This window comes from Plutella xylostella, chromosome 28 (assembly GCF_932276165.1).
Source record: "Plutella xylostella chromosome 28, ilPluXylo3.1, whole genome shotgun sequence".
Classification (NCBI taxonomy): domain Eukaryota; kingdom Metazoa; phylum Arthropoda; class Insecta; order Lepidoptera; family Plutellidae; genus Plutella; species Plutella xylostella.
In genome coordinates, this window is record NC_064008.1 from 6,792,529 (window position 1) to 6,820,006 (window position 27,478).

Here is a 27,478-nt window from a genome sequence, read left to right on the forward strand (position 1 = left end):
GTTAAAAAGACTAGAAGTAAAGAATTACAAGTAAATATAAGGGAATTTCCAATGTCCACAACGTATTGGCAAAGTTTTTTCAACACTTACCGAATTATTAACTTTTTGTCACTGAAACGGATTAATTTATTACTTATAATATTTTATAATGCATTTCACAACAATTTGAGCTTTAAAATGTTGGGTTTTTTTGTGCACTGAATCTCTATACGTAATTGACATGGCCCATGTTTGGGCGCCAAAAATGAACCATCAACTACCCGCAAAATTAAAAGTAGAAAAAAAATACAATATCTCCATTTAGGCGTATTGGTGTTATGAATCTAGTTCACAATTTATATTATAAAAGGAAAAATAGTTTATTATGCCAATTGTCACTGTTCAAATGTGAAAATTAATATTGAGTGTTGTCTCTAAGAACAATATTTAGGATATTGTTTTTTTTCTGAATATGAGTAGTAAGCTAGATGCAGTCTTGATTTTTATTACTAATATTTTGTTACTGTTTTGGCACTGTATTAATAAACTACCTTCTGACAAAAAATATATAATGAATTAAAAATTGTGCTGGTTTTATTTGGTATAAGATAGATGATTTTAACAAAAAACTATAGACAGTTTTTAAATGTTTTATTTAACACTTACTAACTAATTATATATATTCATAGATATCTACATAATATTTACAGGACTAAATATACACTATATTACACACATACACAAGAACTAAAATCTCACATACCACAGTAAATAATCCCCTTATTCATTGAATTTTACAAAAGGCTTACAAAGGATCATTTGAAACACGAATTTTATCATTTTGACTTCAAAAATGAGTCAAATATCTAACCAATTTATGAAGCTCTTTTAAAAACTGAGGCATACCTATTGTATCTATATCCAGCAAATACAATCCTAACCTACACTCCTCACTTCAAATCCTCATACTTCATGACAACCTTCCCCAGTTTACCCTTAGGCACTTCAATAGACGGCAGCAACTCAGTTATAATTCCCGTGGCGACAGTCACATTGTTCTCTCGAATGGTGAACGGCTGGCTCGGAGTCATTACCATGCCTTCTAGGAGAGTGAGGTACACCTCGCCGTGGTCGCCTGGCATCATCATGTGCTGTTCTGGATCTGTAAGTATGGGAAGGTTATGGTAAGTTGTATTGGGAAAATATAGGTGCAGTTTTCTGCAAGACTTTTATAGCTGGGTAAGATGAGAAAATAATAATATAATAATAATAGTATAAAGTTTAGTCACATACGAAGTGGCGCCTCTAACGGAAACTTTTGTTCACACACGAACACGCACAACGAAATACTTAGACAAAAGTCCCCAAATAAATAAAGATTAAAAAAAAAAACGAAATACTTTATTTCTAAAGTATTTCGTTGTTCTAAAAAAACAGTACTAAATTGAAGTTTACTGCTAGTAAGCGAATAGTAAGCAGAAATTTAGAGGCTGAAAGACAGAGGTCAGTGTTGTAGCGGTTGGGAATGATGATTACAACTGAAATTCTTGCCTGCCCTGATAAGGTCTTTTCCGATTAGTGTAAAATGTGTTATAATAAAACCAGCGCACCATGCATTATCGAACATAGGAAAGTAAGAGACAAATCAAAAGGAAATAACGATACTTAAAGACCTATCTACTAACCTAAATCCAGCCTACAAGCGATATTCCAAGTCCCGCTAAACATTTGCTGGGCATATTTCGAGAAAATCGGCTTCTTCCTGCCACCCTCGCTTCGTGTCAGAAAGTATATTTTCGCCTTGTAATGGTTGCTTAGTGTGAAACTCTTGGAGGCACATAGAAGCATCCCGGTCTCTACTGACTTCATCTTCATGCCTCGTAGTAATACGCCCACGTTGTCGCCAGCTAAGGCCTGGAAAATAAGGGTTCAATTCCTTAATTATAAACGTGAAAGTTTGTAAGTATGTATGGATGTTTGTAACTCTTTCAGGGGTAGATGTTTTTTATTGAAATTTAGTTGATTGTAGGGCCCTGGATTATCAGAGGCTAATTTCTCGTACAAAAACCTTTTAAAGCGTCTGTCTGCTGTCTTATTATACAGAATGAAAAATTATTTTTATTCTATCTCAGCTTTTACAATAGGCTTGCTGCTCCAGTTTTCTCGGGAGCTAGGTTGGCTGAGCTGGAATTAGGGGGAAATTCATATACAACGAATCCACTCGAAACAGCTTCACCCCCCCCCTCATAATAGAATAGAATATTTATCAGTGACCTCATTGCAATTGGCAGGTAAAGTACCCTTCACACTGAGCAGCTTTAATTAATTTATTTTTTGCAAGTGCATATAACATACACAATACATGCACAGTTTTAAATAATATTGTTGTTATATTGCCTCTTGGTACATACCTCTTGAACACTCTTCTTAAAGATCTGTATATCGGACAGGGTTGTCTTGATGTTGTATCCAAATCCCATTAGGTCGGCATCAGCATTTCGTTTCATCGTGCCCCGTTTTATAGTTCCCACTACTACTGTTCCGCGACCTGAGAATGGAAATGATTAATTAAATAAATAAATACTAAAGAACATAATATTTATTTCAATAATGTATGTGATGAAATCACGAAGTCATCTTAAATATCTTGAATTTTCTAATCTTACGATTGGCAAATAATAGATAATCATTCTCTGTAATACAAGGCTGTATTAAAACCTGTCTGGATCTATGGAATACAACTGTGTGGTGGGATCTGCAAAAATCTCCAACATTGTTATAATATAGCATTTCCACAACAGCGACTTAAAAACCATAACCAGTAAAACTATAACAACAGTGAACCATTCACTAAAATTGCAATCTAGTCAGATCCAGCCAGATTAATCAGTGCATAAAAATATTGGTAATACTAACCTGGTACTGTGAAGGCATTATCTATAGGCATCAGGAACGGAGATGACACGTCTCTCACTATGGGAGGAACATACTCGTCTATTGTGTCTAGAAGCTTCCTTATTGATGGTGCTCCTGTGGAGAAATTGATAGGATTTCATTAATCTCATAAAGAAGTAAAGAGATACTAATCTAGTAGGTTTTAGTTTTTAATACTATCATCACACTGTCAACTCATATTATGTATAATTAATGAATTATATTTATACTGTAACAAAATAATAATATAGACTATGTCATAACACAAATAGGTACTAAATATAAATTTAATGGAAAATCATTGAGGAATGTGCGGTTCTACCTTTTTTGGCCTAAGATTTATTTGCCTAATCTCATAGTCATTGCATAGTAACGTTTGGTCAAAATCTCGTTTCGCCGAAAATCGTATGGCATAAATCCCTTTTAGTAAAAAGTTATTTCGCATAATCTTGTTTAGCCTAATAATGGTATGGCCAAATCTTGAATAGCCTAATAATGATATGACATAGGTTATACGAAGTAAAAATATTCGTTTGGCTTTAACTTTAACGGAGCGTCTCCCTACATAGCGAAAACCGGTGCCTTGTATGGTTTTCGCTATGTGGGAAACGCACACGCTCCTCCTCGCTTTGCTCGTCGTCGCACCTATCTTTAGGTATCGATCCCATGGGGTTTAATGGCGTTTGTAATAATTATAATGGTCATTTACTTTCGATACTTTGATCATTTAATATAGTGATTTTCGGGATGTAGGAGAAAAATACCACAAATTGTACATTTAAAACATACTTAATATAGTATTTGTAAAGATAATATTAGGAGAAACAAGATTATACCAATACGAACAAATAGAGCAAACGAGACTTAGGTGTTTCAAGTTTGTGCCAAAAGAGTTTTAGACCAAACGAGTCTTATGCCACATAAGACTTGGCAAAGTGATGATTCTACCAAAAAAGTTTAGACCTTACGAGTTATGTGAAACGAGTTTAGGACAATAAAGATTAGGCCAGATGAGGGGAACCCGGAATGTGCCCAATACATGTAAACTGGGTGTTTCATTGACAGTATACACTAGATATGGATAGCCAAAAGTGGGCAGAGCAAAAGTGTTCAGAGTCAGAATGCTCACCTAATTCAGTTTCATCACCATTCAGGGCCAAAAGAGCTGATCCATTGATGATGGGCACCGTGTTGCCATCAAACCCAAAGTCTGATAGTAGCTCCCTCATTTCTATTTCCACTAGTTCTAGAAGCTGAAATGTTTTCAAGATAAAAATATTAGGTGGGTGCATTATTACATTTACAGTCACAAACAGTAATTATGTATCCTGAGTCTCAGGTGAAGGATAAATGAGTTTTATTTATTTATTTTATTTATTTATTTATTTAGGTAATCCACTTAACACTATCATTACAGGATTTTTCCCAATACAATAGCGTAAGGTATACATATAAAAAGGTAAGTAATAAGTTAATAACTAATTATCATTTAACATACACAGCAAAAAAAATAATAATATAAACAGTCAGTATCATATAAAAATATAGTAGTAACCTACATACTATAACACAATATATATAATGCTATCTTTGTGAATTCGTTCAGAGAACACGTAAATATATCTATTTCATTGTCCACGCGGTTGAGCAGCTGCAACGCCCGAGTGAGGGGTGCCTTCTTTACCAGGTTGGTCTTCCCTGCTGGTTCCTCGAACAAGCGGCACTTACGCAACCTCAAAAAGTCTCTTGGGACCCTTAGTGCAAATACTTTTAGGAGTACAGCATTGGCGATCTTTCCTCTCCATATTTTAAACAAATACGAGGTCAAAGCTAGATCCCTACGTACTTCCAATCTGTTGTAGCCCACCATGCCCAACACAAATAATGTTGGATACATAAGTGGGAATTTTGGATAGACCCCGTATTGTTTTTTGAATAAGTATCTTGTGAACTTATTTTGTATCCTTTCCAGCATCTGAATGTACTTAGCCTCATGGGGAGCCCAAACGACAGCACTGCATTCTAATTGGCTCCGCACCAACGTATTATATAAGCTTTTTATCGCCTCGCTGCTTTGGAAAAATTGAGCAGATCTAAGGACAAACCCAAGAGTCTTGTAAGCTTTCTTACATACGTTCGCTATGTGCTCGCGAAATGACAGATCTGCTGTCATCTGCACGCCCAGATCACGGACAGACTCTACTCGTGTCAGCGGCTTGTCTTGCATAACGTATTGGTGGTGCATTGGAGACCGACTCCGGGTAAAGGAGATAATGCTGCATTTTGATATGTTAAATGCTAGTTTGTTTCTTATGCTCCAATCTTCCACATTACGGATGTCCTTTTGTAAATTAGCATGATCCACTTCACTAGTTATCGTAGTGTACAGCTTTAGGTCATCTGCAAATAGTAGACATTCGGAATTTTCAATGACATCAGGTAGATCATTTATCATAATAATAAACTGCAGAGGTCCTAAATTACTCCCTTGACTGACTCCTGAGTAAGTGAAATACGGATCCGACACACTTTTACCATATTGAACATACTGCTGTCTATCTGTCAAATAACTTGCAAAGAATTTCAATGTACTATGGGTGCATCCCACCATTGCAAGCTTCTGAAGTAGCACATCGTTGTCCACGGTGTCAAAAGCCTTGCGGAAATCAAAGTATGCAGCGTCCACCTGTTTACCTGAGTCAATCGAAGGAGCAATTGAGGACATAAAGTTCAAGAGATTGCTGTTGACGCTGCGACCGGCCCTAAACCCATGTTGTGCATCTGCCAATTGAGGCTCTATTTCAGCACATATTTTTTTGTTCAGTGCCGACTCAAAAACCTTTGCAAATGGTGACAGTAACGCGATAGGTCTATGTTCATTGATGTCCGAACCCACTCCATTTTTTGGAATGGGAACAACGCGCGTAATCTTCCACTTGGCCGGGACCATTGTCTCACTTAGACATAAATTGTACAGGTAGGTGAGAGGCTCCGCTAGTACCATCCTACAGTCACGCACTACATATGGCGGTATGCCGTCCGGGCCGACTGAGCGCTTGGGCGGTAGGCCGGCCAGCGCCGCGCGCACCTGCGCGGGGTCGAGCTGCCCGAGGTGCACCCGCGCCGCGCCGCCGCCGCCGCTGCCGCCGCCACTCGCCGCCGCCGCTTCAACATCCAGTGACGGGGGATGTGTGCTGTACACAGAGTGAAAAAATCGAGCAAACTCCTGAGCACATTCTTCTTCACTCAGTGCAATCCCATCTTTGAAAAAACTACGCTTAGTGGTACTTTTTTTACTGGAATTTATGTAACTCCAGAATGATTTTGGATCTCTGGATAACTGTGCCTCTAATCTAGTTGTAAAGTTTTTGTGATCTACTTTAATCCTATCCTTTACCCGCTTTCTAATATTGGAGAAAGATTCATACAGTTCACTTGACTTCCTAAGTTTATATTGCTTATGAACTTTTGATTTATTTCTAATGTCTCGAATTAATTCTGCCGAGTACCAAACCGGGTAAACGTGATGGGTGTTCGTGTTTGTTGTGCAACTTTTCTGAGGTACGCAATTGCTAATGACTGTATTGATTTTTTTCATAGAAAAGATCAACAGCTGCCGTTACACCCTTAGTTAGGTATAAATCATTCCAGTCAATTCGAGACATCGAGGAGTACAATTCAATAAAATCCGCCTTGTAAAAATTCCATAAATTAGTAGTAAGAGGCGGCGCGGGGTGCAGCGGCGGGGGGGTCGGGGGTGCGAGCCGCGGGGGGGGGGGCGCTAGCTGCACGCTCACGGCGAGCGGCGGGTGCTGCGCGTCCTCCGGGACCAGAGGCTCATCAGACCGGGTCACCTGCACTGCATCCACATGCAGCGTGCTCAGTACCAAATCGAGACAACGAAGGTTGCAGTTGTTTATACCGTTTCTCTGAACAAATCCACAATATGAGACAAAGTATTCAAAGTAATTTCTAGTTTCTACAGAACTGGAATACATATTGAAATCGCCGACAACTATAACATATTTATACTTTGTGCACAAATTCTCAATAATGCTAAACAGACTCATATAGGCTTTATCATCACTGTTGGGTGGTATATAACTTACACACAATATAAATAACAATTTATTCTTCCTATATACCCTGCAGCAAACTATTTCAAATACCTCAGAATCGATATTAACATCTTTTATATCTATTTTCTGCAACTCAAACTCGCTTGTGGCCACTAAAGACGCGCCTCCTTGTTTTCGGCCGTCACGGCGGTCGCATCGGACTATTTGGTAGCCTTGTGGTATGATTTCAGAATCATATATGGAATCATTACATGAAGTCTCTGTTACCGCGTAAAAATCTGCCGATGTGGTAATTATATTATTACGAAATTTAAGAAATTTTGTTCTCAGGCCTCGCACATTTTGATAGAATATGTGAAATGGTCTGTCTCGTCGCGGCTGATTATTATTTTTCTGGAACGGAGGTTCTTTTGCGAAACCAGATCCATTCGCTGAACTCGGCGTACAATGGCCAGACATCCGGTTGACTGATTTCGGCGAATGAACTCTCAGGAACCCCTACTATGAAGGACGCATAATCCCTTTCCGTTTTAGTTTTGACTTTTTCAACTTTTATGTCTTGTTCTGGTTCACATATACTTGCTACGTGTTTCTTTATGTCGATTTCAGTTGTGTTCTTCAATAATCTCCAGATGTGTAGGTATTTTTTCCTCTCTAAGCCTTTCAGTTGTGCTTGAGTATTCCCTCCTTTCTTAATTTCCGTAAAATTAACATTCTTTTTCCTACTTTGGACCATTTTCCATTCGCTATCACTCTCATTAGTGTAACTGTCTCCTTTCTTGCTGATCAACTCCGAAACTCCCGCTTCTTTCCTTGCTCCATCCGATAACGAGCCTCGGACGGTAGATGACGTGACCGGCGCGGGCGGTGGTGGGAGTGGTGGGGGCGCGGACCGGCGCTCGCGCGGCGCATGCGCTGTACTCGCAGTCAGTCCCGGAGCGCCGCTTACGCCCGATCGTTGTGCCATGCCGCTTTGTGCTTCCGCCGCTTTTGTAGTTATGGATGCATACGACTTCTTACTTGGATGCTCTGAGCGCTGTAAAGTGTGTTCCAGTGTGGCAATGTGTTTATCCCTTTCAGAAAGCATGTTTTTCAATTCAATTATAGTTACCGACATGCTCTCAATTACCTTGCTTAGCTTTGCAACGTCTTGCTTTAGAGGCAAAATGCTTTCATTCTGAATTTTAAGAGTACGCAGGTCCCCGCGTATTTCCTGCAGTATTACAGATAAGTCATCTGTATTTGGAGACGGTGAGCCTTCCCGCTTCCCTTTATGGTCGGTTGCGATTTTGCCTGTTCCGCGCTTCATGTTTATATTTTTACTACTAATCTCCGCCACAGTGCTAGCGGTACCGGAGATAACATTGCTTTCCGAAATATAGGTTGTATTCCATCCCGATAGAGAGGTACGTATAGGTGTTAGTGTGTTATCTCTCTTAGGCATAGCATTCACACATTCGGGGCATATCCACTTCTCTATAAATTCAGGTGAGAAGGTTTCAAAGATTGCCAAACTTATATTGACGCAGGCCAAATCATAGCCTAGCTTACAGCTTGACCATTCCATATATTTCAAAGGTAAATCTTCTTTGCATGCATTACAACTAGTCGAAGCCATAGTTATTGTATTCAAATTTTTCGGTTACTCACTCGCCTCGCGCATCATCGGGCCAACGATCATCAGCTGTTCGAAAGAGACCGCTATACAAAGTTAAAGAGTATTAATTTAATACATGTAAACAAAGGTCACATATATTTATTAGAACTTGTGTCTAATAAATATATGTGACCTTTGAAGCATCTATCATTCATCAGTCCATTTTCAAATTAAAGACTAAATGGTGGACTATGAGACCTAACATAATGAAAAAGACTAAGGGTGGATATTTATCTCCCTTTTGCAGTCAGTACAATCATTTTAGAAGCAGCCATATATTTCTATACATAAAACAAATCCTACTACAGTTAAATACCTCACCTCATTATCAACCAAATCAGCTTTATTCACATACACCAATATATGCTGTATTCCAACTTGCTTGGCTAGTAGAAGATGCTCTCTTGTTTGAGGCATTGGTCCGTCATTGGCAGCTACAACTAATATGGCCGCATCCATCTGAGACGCCCCGGATATCATGTTGCGGACATAGTCTGCGTGTCCCGGACAGTCTGTGTGAGCGTAGTGCCGGACTTTCGTTGTGTAACCTACGTGTGCGGCGTTTATTGTGATACCTGTAAAATTTTAATGGAAAGTGTCTATTTTTATTGCAAATTGGAGGTTATTGATGTAGTTTTGAATGGATTTCTTTGAAGTAGCTTAGTTAAATGCGAAATTGATAGGTAAGCCGGTGATTTACAGCTTTAATGATTGAATCAAAGGCAAATTATAGTAGCAAACCTCTGGCTTTTTCCTCTGGTGCTTTATCAATTTGGTCGTAAGAAACAAACTGTGCGAGTCCGTCTTTGGCGAGGACTTTAGTAATAGCAGCAGTAAGGGTCGTCTTGCCGTGGTCTACATGCCCTATAGTTCCTATATTACAATGTTTCTTATCTTCTAAACTAGCTTCTACTTTCGTACAGTAGTTGCTTGAAAAGTTTATTTGAACGCTCACAGATAGTTGTTTATTGAGTCTTTGAATATTCGGCCGCCCGGTTCGCACAAAGCTGCAGTACAGCGTTTTAAGTAAGAGTCTCCCTTTCATTGTTTCTGTTTCGTTTTAAAGATTTTCAAAATAAAAATTAATTAGAGGTTATGTTGTTATTCGTAATTTTGACAGACAGAACCAAGACACAAGTGACAGTGACTTAAGAATAGAAAAGTTGCCAGTAATTTTAATTTCTACTATCACGGTAGAAATATTTTCAGTTTTACTTACCCAAAATAAATACATTATTTTAAAGCTATATTTAACACCTACCTACTGCTATGTAAAACAATAAGATTGGTTACTAAGCTATATTTCTTTATATTCATTATATTTTGTTAAAAAATGTTGAACCTACCATACCTACCCTATTGTTCAATTTTACATTGTAAACGACTAGCAGGGTTGGGCGGGGTACCCAGTATCACAGGTATTTCACCTAGTACAGGGGCCCTTGTCACTTGTAACATTTTGACGTGTATGTGTTGAACAATATTTTTTTGAATTTTGAAAATATCTACTACTATTGATATGAAATATCATCATTAGGTGTTCGTTATAAAATTCACGTCATTTAGGTACTTTTAGATTTTGTTCGAGCGGATACAAAAAGTCTGACTATTAAAAATCACATTCAGGCAAGGAGAAGTTAAATGAAATTGCAACCTAAAGTAACAAGACGCATTTATTCATTCATAATAATATTCACCATTATCAAATTGCGCTATACAACACAAGCGAAATGAATTTGTAGTAATATAATACGTATATTATACGCTAATAAGTTTACAGCCCGAGGTAATTCCTTCGGCATTGGGATTTAGACTTTATTCATTGACTATAATAATAATATAACTCAACACAGCTACGGGTTTAGGTATATAGGGATACCAATTTGAAAATCATTAATTTGTAATAACGGATACCTACTAAAGGTCTTCAAGGTAATATACATTATTTGTTTATACATTGTCAAAACAGCTTCTGCAATATTTAATTTAGACAGCTATATCCACAGTAGACAACTAACACGTAAGTAGGGACATATTGTAATTATGACTTTAGTAAATTTGTAGCCGTCGAAAACATTACCCCACACAATACAAGAAAGATAAAACTCTTTAATTGGCATTTAAGTCTTTGCGGATACAAAAATCTACTTTTATAAACGTGACGTTGAGCGTCATGTCACTAGCCTAATGTCGCCGGTGACCTATTGTAAGTTCGATGTACACTGCCAACAAGTCTAACAGAGCACAGATAATTTATATACATTTTGCTACAAACATGGTCTTTAGTACAGTTAAGTTGACGTAGTTATGGGTAAAGTTGAAGTAACACTAAATACAATATTTTTTGTTCAAATTTAGAAAGGTATTATAGCCATACGTAGGTTCCAAACGTATGAACATCATACCGCATTCCCCCAATGCCCATAAATATGAATTAGACACAAATGTCCTATGACAAATGTTATACCTTATTAAATTCAATAATTAAGTTGTGACATTTATAACATGGTAGGTACAAATTCGTTTACAAAACATGGCATAGAAAAGTACTCGAGTAATTTAATTGTAGGAACAGGCAAGATTACGAAAATTACTTACTTTTTTTGTCTCTTAAACAGACTAGTTTTTTTTACCTCAGCGCATCCACCATAAGTTTACATATACATAATTTAGTAAAAACTTTACTGCAACTGAATTAATACGTGACGATGATTATTTTACAGAATAGAATAAATTTTACATGCATGTTTCAAAAATATCGCTGTACGTATTTTTGTTTTAGCTTTACGTGTCTACCCATGTTCTACATAATAATAACTTGATTATGTTTTAAGTATGTAGGTATTACCATCACAATAGTTACAATCGCGCTCTTAGGTAATTATATTATTTCTGTTTAACACAGTTTCTGTTTTCATCAAACTAAAAACAACGTCATACATCGAAATAAAACGCATTTCTTTTTATAGAAACTTTCAATACCAACAATCACAATTTCCATCATAGTGATATAATTTTTGCTTTAGTAAAAATCTAATTATTACAATGGATTTCTTTCATTCCTATCAGCCTCAAATGTAACACAGTGTTCTCAGAAATTCTTAACTTGACTTCTTACACACTCAAGGCTGAAACGATACACAAGTGGAAAAGTTTTCTACAAAAATGTTGCACAAACAAGTAAGAATACTGGCTATCATTTCCTTCCCAATAAATATTTTTCTATAATTCACATTAATAACTTCACTGTTTCATCACCCGGTAGTGTAGTGTGAACTCGACGTTCGACTTCCAGATGAAGTGACGAACTGTGCGTAGGTCCATATTAGGGTCAAGCACCTGTAAAGGAGAAAATCAATGTTTTAAGTAAGAAATATGTTAGGGTTTACTCTAGTTGAGACCATGAATATGCGGATTGCAAGTTTAGACACTGTTAAAGCAGTCACGGGAGAGTCGCCACCTAGCGGTATACACGCTGTAATTTAACGGGATTCTCAAGTAACATAGCGTAGGATGTCTTACCATCAGTCGATCATTAAGCCAATCTCAATTAAGATTACACAAGGCCGCGTATTCTGTACTCCATAACACTCCGCCCCGCCCTCTCTACCCGTCGTGAACGCGGCCTAAATCTACAGGCTAGGTGCAGAGGGTCGCCACTAACGTCTGCCACTTCCAACTATCTTCGGCTCGCTCTAGCCAAGACCAGCGGCTTGTAGCACGCTTTCAACCCTTTGGAGCCATATTTAGATAGGACATTCGGAGCGCTTGCTATTTGGTCGCCAGCCACTCAATGCTATCTGCTAATATTAAATTATAAATAACACAATGATTTACCTGGTCCATACACAGCAGCTGCACCTTCTCGTCCTGTGCGATGGCAGTATCCCCGTTGCTCTTGTTGCCGCCGGGGGCCGCCATGTCGCCGGCGCCCAGGATCTTCTCCACCACGTGTTCGGCGACTTTGCGGCACTGGATGAAGTCGTTCGCTACAAGGCGGTCCTGTGGGTATAAGTAAAAAAAAATATAAGTTAAAAAAAAATATTTACTTACTTCGCTAGCTTTGGTTTGGTATGGCACTATGGTTTTTACATGTATGAATTTGGTATCAAAATATTTATTTCAATAAATTTTGCGAATTAAAACAGTTTGTATGGGCGGAAGGGGTACATACGGCAGTGATGATAGAATATGTAGTTACAGGTGAGAGCAGACTCGTATGTTTTATAAAAAAATATTTTTGTGATATGGTAGAAATTTAAATCTGAAGTTGGCAGCACAACTATTAATTCGTAATGGTGACTCAGAATAATAACAAACTCATGTTACTGACCCATTACATACTAGCCGATGGGTACAAAATTCACAGTTTACATTGGTCTACGTAATCCAAGCAATTTATTCATCATCATCAGGCAATAATCATCCACTGCTGGATATAGGCCTCTCCCAAGGAGCGCCACAACACTCGGTCCTCGGTCGTCCTCATCCAGCCACTACCTACCGGCTACCGAAACATGTGAAAGACATACTCAGTAGTTGTTTGTTAAAAAATAGACCTATAGTCTATTTTTGTCTGTCTGTTGGTAAATTTACCTTCTTCTGCCTATCCTGCTTGCTCTGGCAACTGGCATGTGACAGCAGGTAGAACGGCAGCTTGTTGAGAGAGGGCGCCACCATCTCTATGGCCACGTCCACGACCCACGAGGGGACCGTCTCGCTGAGCAGGTTGCCCTCCGTCTCTCCGCCTGCGTCTCCTACCTGGAATGAGGAAAGAATATTGTTTTTTGTACAATGATAAATCTCATTGAATCTTTCAGAAATAAAGAAGTGGGATTTTTACTGACAATGATGTTGATTGTTGGAACAGATGTAAGTAGGTAATCATGTATTTTATAATGATGATGTTTGAAAAAACAGAATATAAATAATCATGTATTTTTAAATGGTTTCAGACCCTATTAAGGGCCTGTTTCACAATGTCTGGATAAAGGCTACCTGTGAGATAAAATACCTGCTGTCACTGTCAAAAAAATAATAACAGAGAGTGACAGCATGTATAGTGCCACAAACTTATCTGTTCCGGTGACAGCGAACTAAATTGATCCATATCTCATTAAACAGTACGTTACCGTTATGCAAAGCCTAAATATATGAGAGTAGCGTTTGTTTCCGTTTCCGTACCAATTTACGTTCATTTCGGCCCAGTATCATGACATCCGTCGTCGGTCTCAAATAATACTGTCAACTTCCGTATGGTTTTTTAGCATTTCCGGTTACCGCCACCACCGAAGGCAGTTGAGTTTTGAGGCTCAATATTTTAATCATTAGGCGTTTGGATTTCAACCGAGACGGTTGTGGCTGCAGCCTATTCACGAGCACTGTCTCAATAGTACCAAGAAGTTAATATACCTATCGTTTTCAGTTTTATACCTGAGGGTAAAAGTAAGTTTTTTCGAAAAGTGATTAAAATAATCACTTTTCGAAAAAACTTACCGCGTCAAAAACTGTAAGTATACTTCGTTTATTAGTCAAAAATACTACCTATTTCTTTTCAAATCATCGCCCTATGTTAATCGCATAGTACAAATAACATTTAAAGCTTTTCTAGAATAGAAAACAGAAAAAACGACAGGTATAAGTATTAATAATGTTTAATGGATAAACGGTGTTACCGTTCGTAAGTTATTATTTGTTTATATCGAAGCAAATATTTTAAATATTTTCTAACGGTAATCAACTGCCGTTAGATATCAATTTCAGGAGTTATGGATAATCCCGGCCCATCTACAAGTACAGCGAGCATAGTGGAATGTCAGGAACCAGACAAGGATACAAGGAGGAAGAGAAGGAGAGAGTCTTCCAGCTCGGATTCGACGTCGAGCTCATCCTCGGAGTCAAGCTCGTCATCCAGTGATAATCGCAAGCGTAGTAAGAAACGCAAACGAAGCAAGAAACGCAGCCGTAAGTTATTGAACAAATTGATTAAGGAGGTTAGCTTTCTGAAAAATCAAATGGCATGCACGAATACCACTGGATCTCGAGATCATATTGATTTAGACGTTAGTGGCGAGTTGTTCGAAAACGAATCTCTATCAGAACGTTGTAACGAACCTGCAGAATTAAATTTTACAATGAGCACTAAAACTAAAGAACCATCTGTTCCACCAACATCACCCGAAATGCTGCAACTTTTGAAAGATTTACAAAGATTTGATAATCCTGAGTGGGTTAATGTCCGCTACGCTGACATTCAAAAACTGTACAGTCAATCGCCTGGTTTTGTAAATCTTGAAGCAAATGATGAAGTGCGACGATTAAATGTTTCAAAAAATACAGCTAATATGGAAAAGGCTTTCGCATCCATAACATTTGCCTTACTGAAACAGCGCGACGCGCTACAGAAGGATATGCAGGAACTTTTGAATTATGCTCACCAAAACCAACCCTTAGAGTACAAAGACTTGCATGCGAAGATTTCAGGTATCTTTTCAGATGGAAATTATTGCAAAACAACTGCTGATGCATTACAGTTGGTATGTGGTCACAGATCTGAATTAGTGCAACATAGAAGAGAAGCTATTCTGGCAGCTGTAAAAGACCCTTACCACAAAAGCGCTTTAAGGAAAATACCGCCTTCTTGCAGCCATCTCTTTGATGCAGATAAATTCAGCGCTGTTCTAGAAAAATCTGGTGGCGTCAAAAAAGTATTCTGGTGCAATGAAAAAGATCGCTACCCTGCACCGCAGAACGATCAAAAAACCCCAGTACAAATACAAAATAAAAATACGGGTAAGTCTGGCTACAAAGATCTCCGATCTGGCCCTAAAAATAATGTGAATTCGAATTTTCGTGGTAGAGGCACCAAGAGAAGACCACCAACACGAGAAGTTTCATACCGGAACACGGCAGACCGGCGCTCTCCCTCGTCCCACCGGGACAGGAGAGGACAAACCCGGCGCAAATATTGACTCGACCAGCAACTTCAGTGCAGGGAAACTCAGTCGGTTCTACGACCACTGGGTCAACCTGGGGGCCCCACCCCATATACTAAAAATGATCACCGGTTATCGAATACCGTTCAAGAAAAGGCAAATCCTGTTCTTACCAAACATCAATTCTCAGGAAACCGCACACACAGAAGAGATGGATCATATCATAAACAAAATGCTGAAGCAGAAAATACTCGAAAAAGCATCACTTTCTCCAAGCTTCATTTCCACTATGTTTCTCCGTCCAAAACCAGACGGCACGTGGCGACCAATCTTCAACCTCAAGGCACTAAACAAATTTGTCGAAGTGGGAAAATTCAGATTGGTGAACATCCAACGAGTTCCAGACTTCCTGCAATGTCAGGACTGGATGGCCAAAATCGATATCCACCAGGCATATTTTCATCTAAATTTTTCGGTGAGTCACAGACGCTTTCTTCGCCTCATTTACAAAAGCCAGTTGCTACAAATGACTTGCTTACCCTTCGGGCTGAGTTCTGCACCAAAAACTTTCGCCACATTGACCAACTGGGTGGCCCAAATACTGAGAGACCAAGGAATACGTATATTAATATATTTGGACGACTTCCTATTGGTTCACCAAAACCCAGCCACGCTAAAACACCAGATAAATATAGTAATAGAAACACTAACATACCTGGGCTGGACAATAAACACAGAGAAGTCGATATCAACACCACAGCGATGCCTCGAATTTCTCGGCGTAGTATGGGATCCCTGGAAAAACAGGAAGTATCTACCAGAGCGAATAACATCGAAAGCAGTGGCGGCTGGTGCCTCAGATACCCGGTGGTGCACTTTATGGGTTTAGTAAATTTTGGAAGAAAAATAGATTACCTATTACAATTAGTGTAACGTTATTTATTTCTTCCAAATAAATAACTTACATCATAATAATTGACTTCATAATTTATTTGTAAATTCCCTTTTAAAGTATCGACTTTATCGATAACTTAATCTTCGCGTCGATAATTCTTCAAATTATCGACGCGTTCCCATCCCTAGCCAGCGAAGCGGTCTTTTGTTCTTGTCCCCACCTCTCGCGGCAGCCCCACTCGGTGACCACTGGCTCTCGATCATTCGTCCACGGGCTACGGCATCGACTGCGCGTGACCCTACCTCACGGCAGTCCTCTAGGTGCCTAGCCCGCTCTAAAGTGTCGAATGACCTAGACTTTACCAGTGGTGCCTTGTGCGTGTCTTCCCCAATATCGGGTAAGTGTGATCAGACTTGCTTAGCTCATTTTAGGAACCTATTTGTGTTTTAAACGTGTACTACTGTATTTTAAAAGTGTTAATTTTAATTTGTTTAACGTAGCTTCCTTTCTTGTTTTATTCGCTTGCTTACGCGTTAGCTAGCTTAACTAACTGCGCACTTATAGCAGCCAAGATGGCGGACATGCAATTACGCATTATCATTTAGACTATTTTAGACATTCCATCATCATCAGCTTTTATATTTCTTTTATTTTAATTACGCTAGCTTGCCTAAATGCATTAACGTAGTTTTATTCCAAATTATGCTGCAGCTAGTCTACCGCTTTCGGCCTTTCTTAATAATTTCTATATTATCTTTAATTTATGTTAGGTATTCCGTTCTGGTTTTCACTGCCGCCTCAATCAAGTTAGATTAGGTGCTCTTCTGTAGGTTTTGATGACGGTATGTGGAACCTAGACGATAACGGTGTACTGATGCGTTGGATTTCCATCTTTTCCAGGGTCCAAGGTCCACGCTACTACTCCAAGGTCCACGCTTACGTCCACGGGTCCAAGGTCCACGCTACTACTCCAAGGTCCACGCTTACGTCCACGGTACGGTTTACCTACTGCACGGAACTACCTACTTCTACGGCTCGCCCTCTACGTGCTGGTTCGGCAACCCCCTACCTTCGTGTTGCTGACCACGCCGCGCAGCCGAGCTACACGCCACGCGCACGCTACGGCCACGTGACCTGCCTGCCTACCTACCTGGGCACTGGAGAAGAGGACTTCCACGCCGGTCGCGTTATCGGGATTCCACGCAGATACTCTTCGACTCAGGGGAGTCCCTATCCGTGCCAACTGAAAACTGACTGATCGTGTAGTGTAGGCCTAACCCACGTTGACCTTTAAATAAATTTGTGTCAAGCTGAACCCTGGCTTCTCATTTCTACCTCTCCGTTAGCTAGCCATTTTTTAAAAGCGCGACACTGGCGCCCAACGTGGGGCTAACGGTCAGTCATTTCTTGGTTGGTAACGTAGCTTGTTTTGTGTGCGTGCAACTTGTAAAGACTTCTTTTTGTCAATTTATTTTATTCCCGCTACACCTCGTAACTGTGGTACTGTGTTTGTAATCTAGTTCTGAGATAAATTTAAAACTATCGATATCGATAATATTTTCTGTTTAAAATATTTATTTGATTGTTTCTTTAAATTTTATTCATATTCAACACAGTACAATAGTTGCATTTTGTTTTCAGCTGCATCTTTTATGTTTGCTTGTGTTATTTACTGTGTACTTGAGAAAAAACTGTCTACTTTAATTGATTTTGTAACGGAACGGAATCAATGAGTTAAGTAGATCTGATCACACAGTAGTGTAAAAAACGAGGCTTTTCGCCATAGTTTTAGATTTTCGGATATGATCAATTTTTACTTTCATTTAAACCCATTGACATCTACCTTAAATTCCTTGTTTTTAAATTTATTGACTAAAAATCGTTAACTTTCTTTTATAATTGTACCCTCACTTTAGAATATTTTCTTCATGAATAATGATTCTGCTTGAGTTAGCAAATTATTATATTTGCTGCCTCTTTGAATGAAAGGTGGCCTTATTATTCTCTAAATCTATGATAAGGCTTATTATGATTGAAAGTATGAAAGATTTTTGCAAGAGAAGTATGAATGTGTATGTAGTTTCTTTTAGTTATGAAGAAGTATTAGTTAAGCTGCGGATTTTGACTTTTAGGAGGTCAAAATCCTTGGGCAGAAAGGGGGGTAATGTAACGTTATTTATTTCTTCCAAATAAATAACTTACATCATAATAATTGACTTCATAATTTATTTGTAAATTCCCTTTTAAAGTATCGACTTTATCGATAACTTAATCTTCGCGTCGATAATTCTTCAAATTATCGACGCGTTCCCATCCCTAGCCAGCGAAGCGGTCTTTTGTTCTTGTCCCCACCTCTCGCGGCAGCCCCACTCGGTGACCACTGGCTCTCGATCATTCGTCCACGGGCTACGGCATCGACTGCGCGTGACCCTACCTCACGGCAGTCCTCTAGGTGCCTAGCCCGCTCTAAAGTGTCGAATGACCTAGACTTTACCAGTGGTGCCTTGTGCGTGTCTTCCCCAATATCGGGTAAGTGTGATCAGACTTGCTTAGCTCATTTTAGGAACCTATTTGTGTTTTAAACGTGTACTACTGTATTTTAAAAGTGTTAATTTTAATTTGTTTAACGTAGCTTCCTTTCTTGTTTTATTCGCTTGCTTACGCGTTAGCTAGCTTAACTAACTGCGCACTTATAGCAGCCAAGATGGCGGACATGCAATTACGCATTATCATTTAGACTATTTTAGACATTCCATCATCATCAGCTTTTATATTTCTTTTATTTTAATTACGCTAGCTTGCCTAAATGCATTAACGTAGTTTTATTCCAAATTATGCTGCAGCTAGTCTACCGCTTTCGGCCTTTCTTAATAATTTCTATATTATCTTTAATTTATGTTAGGTATTCCGTTCTGGTTTTCACTGCCGCCTCAATCAAGTTAGATTAGGTGCTCTTCTGTAGGTTTTGATGACGGTATGTGGAACCTAGACGATAACGGTGTACTGATGCGTTGGATTTCCATCTTTTCCAGGGTCCAAGGTCCACGCTACTACTCCAAGGTCCACGCTTACGTCCACGGGTCCAAGGTCCACGCTACTACTCCAAGGTCCACGCTTACGTCCACGGTACGGTTTACCTACTGCACGGAACTACCTACTTCTACGGCTCGCCCTCTACGTGCTGGTTCGGCAACCCCCTACCTTCGTGTTGCTGACCACGCCGCGCAGCCGAGCTACACGCCACGCGCACGCTACGGCCACGTGACCTGCCTGCCTACCTACCTGGGCACTGGAGAAGAGGACTTCCACGCCGGTCGCGTTATCGGGATTCCACGCAGATACTCTTCGACTCAGGGGAGTCCCTATCCGTGCCAACTGAAAACTGACTGATCGTGTAGTGTAGGCCTAACCCACGTTGACCTTTAAATAAATTTGTGTCAAGCTGAACCCTGGCTTCTCATTTCTACCTCTCCGTTAGCTAGCCATTTTTTAAAAGCGCGAAGTAAAAAAAATATAAGTATATTTTACCTTATTTATATTTTAAATCCATTCTGCATTCCTTTATTGACGCGAAATTGCTTCTCCGCCGAAACGAAAACAACACACGGAAAGCAAAATAAAGCATTTAGTCTCTCACATATAGTGGTTTGCAATGGAAACCAGCAATCATGTAAACAAACCAAATTGTCACGATTACTCCGTAATCACATACATTTTCGATCAATTTATGAACATAGTCTGATTTCAACGAACACACCATTGTTTTCACATTATCTTCAACACGATTTAACTTGTATTTATAAGTTAAATTTGTTAAAACATTTGCAACGTAAAAATTTCGAAGTATTTGACAAGCTGTCATCTTAGTTTTTTACTCATCGAACTCTATAAGTCATTGAAAAGTTAGTGTTGTTCGTAATCTGAAGTTATCTTTTATTTTTAATTTAATAAATTATTTTAATTTAATATTATTTGAAAACAATTTAAAAAAAATTCAAGAGCTTAATATAATTAACCAAAACGAAAAAAGGAAGAGGAAGAAATGAAAAAGCTCGACGGCATTTTAGACATGGCAAGCGATGACATAGTGGTTCCATTTATAATTACGGTCACCGGCGACACTTCTGATAGTGATGATGACGAAGACGAAGATTTAAATTTGTTTTAATAAACACTTTTTTTTATATATAATCAGTTTTATTTTATAGTCTATGGCTTATATATTTAATCTAATTAGAACACTATGACATCACTATGGGCATAAACAATACGCTGTCAATGTCAGTCCGCCATATTTGTTTACATGATTGTTGGTTTCTATTGCAAACGACTGTACACATAACCATTTTTTTTTATTGTACATTTCACTTTTGAAAATTCAGGTATAAGTTTTATTTTTTGTTTTGCACTCCTATTTTAAGATGAGAAAAGGCCGAGGCGGCCCAGCAGATTTAATGTCCAGTCTATTTTGAAATGTCCTATTGCTTTTTATGAAGTCCATATTGTATTTTGCACTCATTTTCACTCACACACACATATACACACTCACGAAATATTTACTACTTTCTTAGTTAATAAGTAATTAGAGTAACAAATTAAATACGTATTCGCGCGCGAAAGGTGAAACTGCGACAATGACATGACAAGTGCATCGTTCGTAGGTCACGCCACCGACCGGTCAAGGCCGCCGCCCGCGCCTCCCGTGGCGTCATTCGTATGATTTCGGCAATTTCCGGTCGCGTGCGGCGCACGAATTTATCCTAGAACTGCATACAGTTTGTACTGAGCATCTTCCGTCTCACGCGCCGGGCGATTTCCATCCTGTTTCATACTACATGTATGAGCTCGCTCCGTGCGACAATCCGAGCGCACGAGGTAGTTTTTGTTCAAGCAAAAATAAGATCTAAGTCTTTCGCAGTAGAAATCAAAATAGGCCAGCTTGGTTTAATTTAACTCGTAACGTTCGAATGATTTATGTAATTTCTGTTTAGGGTAGGTATTACGGTTGTTATATTGGTATTTTTGTGAAGTTTTCTTTAGATGTACCTAGCACCTACCTAGTCTAGTATGGTATAGGAAGAAGGAAGGTACATATTTAGAAGGTTTTTTAATGGTAGTGCGTTGCACGGGCGCACTTAAGGTGCAGCCGCCACTGATCGAAAGTACTCTCTCAAACATCAGCCATGCTCAAATCCAGCAAAGTCACACTAAAAGAGCTGCAACGGATTATTGGCGTCATGAATTTTGCAAGCTTCACAGTCCCAAGAGGCAGACTCCACTATCGTTTCCTGCAACGTCAACTAAACTCTCTTCTGAGGTCCGAACCGACGAAATCTGTATCACTAACGGTGAAGGCGATGAGAGAATTGAACTGGTGGCACAAGAACTGCACAAACTACTCCCAGTTGCACGAGCCAATACCAAATCACTACTTGACAACAGGTGCCAGTGACGTGGGATGGGGAGCCAAGCTAGACGATCAGAGCATCCTTGGAACGTGGACCAATTCACAACAAAATTTACATTCCAATCAAAAGGAAATGATTGCGATATTCAACGTCCTGCGAGGCCACGCTCAGCTCCTGGCGTGCAAAAGTGTCCTAGTCCAGTCCGACAACAAAACTGTTGTCTCTTATCTTCGCAACGAAGGAGGGACAAAATCATACAAACTCACAGAATTGGCAATGAAGATCTTTCTCATTTTGGACCAACACAAAATACACATGAGCATTTATCACATACCAGGTATATACAATTGCCATGCAGATCACCTTTCTCGACTAAAACTGCGACCAGAATGGCATCTGTTACCTCAAATAACTCGCATAATTTTCAAGAAATGGGGAGAGCCACGAATCGATCTATTCGCATCTCATCGCGCTCACGTAGTACCCACTTATTGCACTCTCGACAGACAGGACATGGGAGCTGCATGCTACGACGCACTAGGAGTAACTTGGGATTATTCACTGGCATGGGTGTTTCCTCCACCGCACCTAATACCGAAAGTTCTGTCACACCTGAACAAAGCAAGGGGACTGTACCTAATAGTGGCGCCTCGGTGGGAGCGAGCGTTCTGGCGACCAGACCTGAAGAGCCGTGCAACAGCTGCACCTTTCACGATCAGGAACCTACCACAAGTTCTGGTAGACGTAACAACCGGTCTACCACCACCCAACGTGACAGAAATGATCCTGGAAGTGTGGAGATGTGGGGCTGGAACAAACACTTAACCAACTGGACACCTGAACAAAAGACTCTGCTTTCAGCAAGCTGGCGCGAGTCAACGCTTAAGACCTATAAATCTGCATGGAAGAAGTGGGTATCATGGACTTCAGAAAATCATGTAAATGCTGAAGAACCTACCGGGTCAGACCTAGCCAGATACTTAACTGATCTTTTTCAAAAGGATAACCTGGCGCTCAGCACAATAATGGTTCATAAATCTGCCGTGGCAACATTCTGTAACCCTAGTGACCGCGATAAACTAAGCTCACACTTATTAGTTAAACAGATCCTAAAGGCTATTTCATTAGCTAAATGAAAACCATTAAAACCACCCATATGGGATGTCGAAGTCTTGATACAACACATGACTAAAAGCGCAATTGACTCATCAAAGCTTTTCGAAGTTGCTCGTCACACTGCAGCTATTTTACTGCTTTGTTCAAGTCGAAGAGTACATGATCTTACCTTACTCAAAATAAACTCTAAACACTGCATTATATCTGATGACCATATTACACTTTGGCCAGCTTTTGGATCTAAAACGGACACCTCTGACTATCGTCAATCCGGTTGGAGGTTACTGCATAATAAGAACAATAAACAATTGTGTCCCGTCCACTGGATAAAACACCTAATCCAGGTATCACAACCAAGAAGAGAACTTGCCAAATCTGATAATTTATTTATAACTACTGTCGGCGTTCCGAAACCAGCATCACGTACAATCATTGGAGGCTGGTTAAAAAAAGCTTCTTGAGGAAGCTAACATTGATGCTACACCTGGCAGCTTTCGGTCAGCTGTGGCATCCAAAAATTGGATAGAGAATTATTATCAAATGGATGACATCCTGGCTAGAGGTAATTGGAAGTCAGCGAAGACATTCCAGAAATTCTACAGGCGCGAAATTAGTGCGCCTTCTAACAATACGAGTTCTATCTCTTCATTATTTACGCCAATTAATAAATAACAAATTGATTATGTTAAAATTTATTATAATTTTTAATTACACAATTATTTGTATACCTGATACATAAATGTTTTGTAAGAAGATACTAATATCATAATAAATAGTTTTGATTACAAAATACACTATATTTTCTATTTTCCCTTACAATATAGTCAGATTGCCTGACCTATGTGTTTTCCTGATTATGTCTCATAATGCTGTCCGCCACCACCAGGCGATAATAAACACGTCTCTCATATATTTAGGCTTTGCATAACGGTAACGTACTGTTTAATAGATACATTTTACCTGAAAATAAAATGTTTATTAAACATACTTACCTTATGCAAAGCCTAACATTTTTATAACCTGCCTGGTCAAAAATCAGAGCCTAATGATTAAAATATTGAGCCTCAAAACTCAACTGCCTTCGGTGGTGGCGGTAACCGGAAATGCTAAAAAACCATACGGAAGTTGACAGTATTATTTGAGACCGACGACGGATGTCATGATACTGGGCCGAAATGAACGTAAATTGGTACGGAGACGGAAACAAACGCTACTCTCATATATTTAGGCTTTGCATAAGGTAAGTATGTTTAATAAACATTTTATTTTCAGGTAAAATGTATCTATTACTTACTAATGAATTGTATATTTTAAAACATTAGATGGGTTTATTAACACCGCAAGAGCGAAATAACCATACGAGCAAACTGAAAATCTTATAGAATTAAGAAATATTAGAGATTTATTTGAGCTGTCACCGGAACAGATAAGTTTGTGGCACTATAGGTATTTTATCTCACAGGTAGCCACTAACCAGACATTGTGAAACAGGGCCTAAATGTACCCCCTGTATATTGTAAATGACTGTTCAAATTCTTAATAATAATAGGATTATTTTTTTATGCTATGCTGTAATCCTCTTTTACAAACATGATATGCAAGGTTATCTTATCATTATCAATGCTCTGATTTAAATGACTAACCTTATAGTATAAAACCCATTTTTATCTTTAATACAGTTTATTTATCATTTCTATCTCTCTGTCACAAAAATCTTGTATTTTTAAGGGTTTACAAGCAGATATATTGGCATTTCTTTACAATAATAAATGATGAAATAAGAAAAATAACTTACCTGTAGTCTGTATAGTGTTCTGCCACCAACCTCACTGAAGATCAATGGCGTATGCAGTGGTACACTAAAATAGTTATTACCAATAACTTTCTGTCCAGATTCATTCACTCTGTTAGGATGGTTCCAATGTTCTAGCAAAGCTTGCAGAAGTAACGCGCCAAAGTTGACTTTCTGGTCATTCTCTGTGGTCAAGCCAGCCTCTTTAGCACTGACCCATGCACTCAAGCAGTCAGTTTCATCTTGCCCTAAATGGATTGTCAACATACCAGTTTTCAAGTCAACATTGAACCAATTTGGCACGAAAACCATTTTGAACCGTTTCTTCACTTCTTCATCAAAGTCAACTTCTCCGAGTTCTTCCACTCGGCTTGCTTTCAACACGTCATATACTGCTACGTTGCTCACTGTGTCTTTTGTTAAAATATGGCGTTTGTCATTTAGAACCACATATTGTTTGATGGCTGGTCCACCTGGAATGTTATAGACTGGTGCGGTTTGATATACATTGTTAGTATTGTAAGAGTTTTGGTTATACGTTTCTGAGTTTAAGGAGTTTAGTGGAGGCAGTTTCCAACTCCGAATGTCAGATTCTGAGGTGGACACCCAGACTCCTTGCTGGTCAGCTGTGAAACATAACTTGAGGATTGGGGCCGTTTCTTCACAGACTATCATGAAGTTGTCAGGGTTTCGTAGTTCTGTTATGATGACCAGTTTATCTCTGCCACCGGAAATTATGTGTGTGAAGTTTTCTGTGGCTAGTAACGCCCAGACTGCTTCGGAATGTACTCTAATAGTTGAGACGCACCTCTGTTGTGACAATGACCACAGTTTGATAGTTCCATCTGAGCTTCCTGACACACACTGTGACCCATCTCGACTCACAACTAGCGCTTTTACATTATCTGCATGTCCTTTTAACTTCATAAGCCTTGAACAGTTCCTTGGGTCCCAAACTCTTAAAACTTTTTCTGTGGATCCGCTCACTAATATTGTCCCGGGCGGGTTCATGGCCAGACTGTATATAGATTCCTTATTACCGACGAGACTAGATGTAGTAACTGTGTTGTTGCTGGCCGTCAGAGCTGTTAAAGTGTTTACGTCCCACAAGAATATGGCGCGATCTAAACCGGCACTTGCCACTTGCTCCTTGTCTTTCGCGTATGCCAGCGTCCTCACGTAGTCCTTGTGAGTGCGTAGTGTGGACATGCAGAAGCCTTTATGCGCGTTCCACACTTTAACAGTCGTGTCTGATGAAGCGCTTATTAGATTCTTCCCGCCGCAACACAGCACTATATCGTTGACCCAGTCGGTGTGGTGTTCCATGCTCTGGATGTACCTGTCTTGTACTCCGGCCCCCGTCTGCCACACACGTATGATCCCATCCCGGCCGGCCGAATACAATCTGCCCTGGAGAGGATCCAGTTGCAACGAACTAACACCATTCTTGTGACGCCTCTCCTCCTCGTCACGGATCACGAACGACACCTGAGTTTTCTTACGCATGGTTGAGGACATTTTCCGGCATTTTTGAACGTGAAGTTAAACGTAGTTGTCGTAAACTAAAGCAAAACAAGTTTTTGGAACTTCGTCCATTTGTGTGTTTCGCAAAATTTGACAGTTCGACATGGATTTTTGTGACGTTTGTGGATTGAGTATGTTTTCCATGTACGCCTCCAGAAACTAGCGCTCTGATTGGTAACTGTAAGTAGCTTGATTCTCAGGACAGGAATTGAACCAATAGAAAGACAGCGTTATGATGACAGCTCTCGATATAGAAAACGAACTAAATATTTTATGGATGCATTCGTAAAAATATGATTTTATAATTGTCGCGTTCGTAAAGGTAGTGGTAGTGGTTCGATAAGGTGGAAGTTTTAAATAAAATAAAATTGATTCCTCACTGCATAGTAAAGTTATAAGATTTTGTATAAATTTCTATAATATAACGCAATCCGTAACTTCTTTCACTCTGCAAACTGATTTCAACGTAATCAGCGTTCACTCCACCCTTGGTAATTTTTGCTACAGCATGTTTAGTAGGCGTTAGATCAACGCAAGCGATACCGGTAATTTTAGTCCCTTCCGGATAAGTAAACGACAACATTTTGTATCGTTTAAAAAATAGCAGTCCTTGTTTTTTCACTTCTGCATATGACATCCGACTTCCAAAATCTGTTCCTTCGTATAAATCGTATGCTACTATTTGGTTTATAATTAAAAACACAACACAACAATGTTCAAGTCGCATTTTACACTCAATAAACAACAACTTTAGTTACAAACCACGAACTAACTGATGAAAATGGTTACAAATAATATGAATAAAATATTATTTAAAACAAACAAGGATAATGTTAGGTCATTGGGTCAAATCAACAATATTATAATGCAACACTTTGATAAAAAACTGGATGATACAGCATTCATCTGGCGGAGTTATACAATACACTATAACAATACAATACCTAAGTTTATTGAAAAATACACACCATAAATTTAATTAGTTACTTACCTGCGTTAAAAATAATACCTACTTAGGAAGAACAATATAGGCGGCCTTATCTCTAAAAGCGATCTATTCCAGGCAATCTTTGGGTGAATGAAAGACTTATGGAATAAATGAGGAAGGCCAACACGTCTGCGACGTTACCTACTAGGTAGGTAAGGTACCTATCTATAT

The 27,478-nt window shown here is 39.2% G+C and overlaps 2 protein-coding genes across 2 annotated transcripts; both read right to left on the minus strand.

Annotated features, from left to right (window-relative positions):
• Positions 1–615: 615 nt before the first annotated feature.
• LOC105384783 (elongation factor Tu) lies at positions 616–9,761 on the minus strand. The gene is made up of 7 exons (XM_048631415.1): positions 9,391–9,761; positions 8,971–9,224; positions 4,043–4,166; positions 2,896–3,009; positions 2,391–2,527; positions 1,665–1,893; positions 616–1,141 (listed from the first exon to the last, which is right to left on the minus strand). Exons 1-7 carry the CDS (start codon positions 9,692–9,694, stop codon positions 930–932), a joined length of 1,374 nt encoding a protein of 457 aa, XP_048487372.1. The 5' UTR covers positions 9,695–9,761; the 3' UTR covers positions 616–929.
• A 1,956-nt stretch (positions 9,762–11,717) lies between these two features.
• LOC105391036 (WD repeat-containing protein 48 homolog) lies at positions 11,718–26,646 on the minus strand. The gene is made up of 4 exons (XM_038111233.2): positions 24,799–26,646; positions 13,246–13,410; positions 12,487–12,651; positions 11,718–11,988 (listed from the first exon to the last, which is right to left on the minus strand). The coding sequence occupies exons 1-4, from the start codon at positions 26,311–26,313 to the stop codon at positions 11,893–11,895; spliced, it is 1,941 nt and encodes a 646-aa protein (XP_037967161.1). The 5' UTR covers positions 26,314–26,646; the 3' UTR covers positions 11,718–11,892.
• Positions 26,647–27,478: the final 832 nt, after the last annotated feature.